Source organism: Propithecus coquereli, unplaced genomic scaffold (genome assembly GCF_000956105.1).
Source record: "Propithecus coquereli isolate 6110/MARCELLA unplaced genomic scaffold, Pcoq_1.0 Scaffold89, whole genome shotgun sequence".
NCBI lineage: Eukaryota > Metazoa > Chordata > Mammalia > Primates > Indriidae > Propithecus > Propithecus coquereli.
The window spans coordinates 3,667,100-3,671,043 of NW_012155173.1; the positions used below are offsets into that span (position 1 = coordinate 3,667,100).

General features: G+C 44.6%; 1 protein-coding gene across 1 annotated transcript in view; it reads left to right on the forward strand.

The window, feature by feature from the left end:
* CDK5RAP2 (CDK5 regulatory subunit associated protein 2) overlaps positions 1-3,944 on the forward strand; it is a 194,998-nt gene that overhangs the window by 157,783 nt on the left and 33,271 nt on the right. The window contains 2 exon segments of the mRNA XM_012664386.1: positions 1,182-1,425; positions 2,152-2,324. Coding sequence (XP_012519840.1) covers positions 1,182-1,425; positions 2,152-2,324 — 417 coding nt within the window.

Consider the following 3,944-nt stretch of genomic DNA (forward strand, 5'->3'; position numbering starts at 1 on the left):
TAATATCACGTGGTGTTGTAATGCTCTCTACATTTATCTTTGTATTCCTACTATTCCTCAAAAGAGGAAAGGAGCTAGCTAGCATTAGCTGGGTATTGGTGTGTGCCAGCAGCTGCCCTAGGCATTTCACATTTATTACTTCTCACCCTACAGGGTTATAAGTAACTATTTTAGGATGAGGAGACTGTGGGTCACAATTGCATACTTGCCATTAGAGGCAGAGCTGGGATTTGAACTTGAATCTGTTATACTCTAATGCACGTGCTCTTATTGTTATCCCATTTGTTTTGAGGGTCAAAGACTACGTCTCGAATATCTCTCTATCCATTCCAGCTCCAAGTATCAGGAATTTAGTTGGAGCTCAGAAAATGTTCACGGAATGAACATTCTTAGGTTCTTAGGTTGCCTTTATGGCCAACTGAAGATGCCAGGGTCTTGTCCTCCTCTGTTTACTGGTTATAGGTTCTGAATGCTTTTAATGCTGCTCGGTACTTTCCTCCTCTTTGGAGATGTGGCCCTTTGGGCTTCTGGGGATAAAATAAAGAAACAGAGACCAGTCTGGGGTGCAGAATTTGAGATTTTATTGGCATTGCAAACGCCATCAGCATCATTAGAGTGGGCAGGCAGGGGTATCACAGCTCACTGGAGGACATTTTAATCAGGGCTTCTATAAATGTAAAAGAAACTTAAATTCCTCTCTCATTGCAATACTGTCAAAGATCCCCCCCAATTCAACTATCCATTTCCACCCTTATAATAACAGATCACATCCCCCTGGCTGGCTATGGAGAGGTCAAGGAAGGCTTCCCAGAGTGGGGACATTCTTAGCTGAGATTTAAAGGGTGGGAGTTGAAGGGTCCAGGGGTTCTTGGGAGAGTGTCCTTGCCTGAGACAGAGACATGGCCCCTTTGAGCAGCGTGGCTGGTGCATAGAGGGTCAAGGCTGGAGAGGCAGGCCAGGCACCACTGGGTTGGTCCTCAGATGCTGTGTTAAAAGTCCAGGAAGAGGGGAGTCTTTGAAAGAAGGTAAGCTAGGACTAGACATGATCAGATTTTCCATTTTGGAAGACTTCTGTGGTTGCTTAGAGAATGGGTTGGAGGGAGGCAGGAAACCTCTTTTAGCTCTCCTCAACCAATGTGTCACCCTTTCCATTTCTGACAGATTTGTTTCCTTTCCTTCAGTTCTGCCTTTTTCAGCTATAGGCTTAGCACTCACATGGGTCACTCCTAAGCTAATTAAATGGGTGCCCTTGGCCCATTCCGCGCTTTTGCAAGCCAGCAGCGAGCCTGTGCATCCATCACGCTGTCTGGGCGAAGTTGCATCTGGTGTTTACCTGTTAATGAATGCATTGCAGCTTTGGAGTCCTTTGCTCTTGTCTGAGATCATGAATAATGTGAATAATGAGACTGTGGCCACTGACAAGATGTAATAGGAAAAAGTGGCAGAAAAAAGCTTAAATTAAGGAGCTTATCTATAATGGAGATTCACATGGGTTTTCATAGCATTCAGTTTATTTTTTTCCAGGGTTTAGGTGCTCCTTGGGAAATACAGGTTAATAACCAGATGATTACCGCAATAATGATATTGGGACTTGTTTGGGGACGATGAGGGTTTTAAGATTTTTAAGTCCATAAGGCCACCTCATGGTTTTGGGCTGGGTTCCGTGTTCTCCTGGGGCCTTGGAGACAGATAGGCCTGGTTCAAATCTGAACCGTGCCACTTACAAGCTGTGAGACAGGGACAAGTTTATGATGAGCTTCGGTCTCTCCGGCTCTAAATGAGGATAGTGATCCCGACCTCATGGGGTTCTGGGAGGCCGAGTTCGATCTCAAATGCCCGGTACAGAGTGGGCACCTGGTAAACAGCTGCCATTGAAGCAGACCTTCTCTCGGGGCCCCGCCCCTATAAGCCGGACTGTGGGACAGGCACAACCCCCCAGTCCCCTTCATTGGCTCCCGACTCAAGCCCACTGAGCCCTTTTTGTTTTTAGAATGTCATTGCTTAATGCTATAGAGAAACACAAGGGCTGACTGAAGTTGCAAGCATGGGGAAGTTACAAAAGGTGAAGTAATCTTAAGTGTTCTTAAGTCATGGTCCTGGCTTAGGATTTTAGCATGGGAAATGATTTATCTTTCGATCCCAATGGTTAAGGATTGAGGAAGACAACTTAACCTACCAACATATTCTACCCGAATCTCCTGAGCCTTCAGCCACTCACGCATTGTCTGATTATGAAACATCTGAAAAGTCCTTCTTCTCACGAGAGCAGAAGCAAGATAGTGAGACCGAGAAGACTTCAGTTGTGGCGAATAAGTTTTCTCAAGGTAAGCTGAGCTTTAAGCTTTACTAAGCATTTTATACATGGCCCAATTTAAACAACAGTTTGCTCTCTTGCCTTAGGAAGCGGAGTGTGGTGACAATCGAATATTTCTCTGATGAAAAGAGATCTCATTAGGGCCAAAACTGGTCATTCAGAGTATTGTTTATCACTAGAGAAAGCTGTGGTTGTTGAAAGTGTTGGCGATTGGGGAGAAGCTATTTTTATTTTAAAAATGACCACTTAATTATACGACTTGCCATTTCCTGCAGGCTGTGTGTCACTGGGGTTGTGTGTCAGTGCAAGTTAGGTTTAAATTGCCTATTGTTTCTTTCAAACTCAATCCTGAGGCAGGGCCACTTCAAAGACTCTTCTGCTTTGAGTTGTACAGAGGCCTAAGAGTACCTAACCCCCTGTTCTGATATTTTTGTGTAAGTACAAAATTTGTGATTGCGTAAGTCTGCTTTGTTTCCCTTTAATGTGACCCCTGGCCCATTGTGTCAGGCCTTTTGTCTTAGTCCATTTGGGCTGCTACAACAGAATGCCATGGAAATGGGTGGCTTATAAATCACAGAAATTTATTTCTTACAGTTCTGGAAGCTGGGAAGTTCAGGATCAGGGTACTGGCCAGCAAGGTTGGCTCTGGTGAGGGCCCTCTTCTCAGCTGCAGACTGCTGTTTTCTCATTGTATCCTCACATGGAGGAAGGAAGGCGGGAGAGCTCTCTGGGGTCTGTTTTATAAGGGTTCTGCTCTCATTCATGAGGGTTCTACCCTCATGACCTAATCACCTCCCAAAGACCCCACCTCCTAACACTATCACACTGGGGCTTTAGGGCTTCAACATATGAATTTTGGAGACACAAACATTTGGTCCGTAACACCTTTGTTCTGCTTCTGACCATGGACTGAGTTGGTAGAACCATCCTCTCAAGGAACCTGCTCCTGATCTCCCCTTCACCTTTACTGTACTTACAGTCTTGATTCCTCCTTTTGGGGTAATGTATAGGGCTTAGTGTTTGTAATTCAGTGTATTTCAAAGGTTCAAGGGATTGTGTAGACCAGACCATACAGACCAGGGATCAGCAAACTTCTCCTATAGAGGGAACAGATGGTAGATATTTCAGGCTTTGCAGGGTACGTGGTCTTTGCTGCAATTACTCAACTCTGCTGTTGCAGCACAAAAGCAGCCATAGACAGTGTAAATGAATGGGCATGGCCATGTTCCAATAAAATTTTATTTACAAAAAGACACTAGTACCTCCTTGTTAAAAGCTCTTTGTTGATACTTGATCACATAGATCATTGTTTTAAAAAAATTTGAAATCTTTTTTTAGCAACAGAACTCCCTTTCTTAGATGAAAATTGACACAGAGGCCCCGTGCAAAATGTAAAAGAGATACGAGTGGGGCCTTTGTCCCCATGGTGGCCTCTGAGGCTCCTCTAGGACACTCATGGCCCAGAAGAGCACTGTTTGAAAACATCCCTAGAGCATGAAGTGTACATTCTAGGTGCAACTCAGCTATCAGCTGGGGTTCTCCAGCAGCCAGTCACCTAGACCTGGTTTCTTTGAGTTTTTGGCTGTATCCCTCTGCAATTTTTGTGGGTTTCTGAGCACTTGATTTTTCT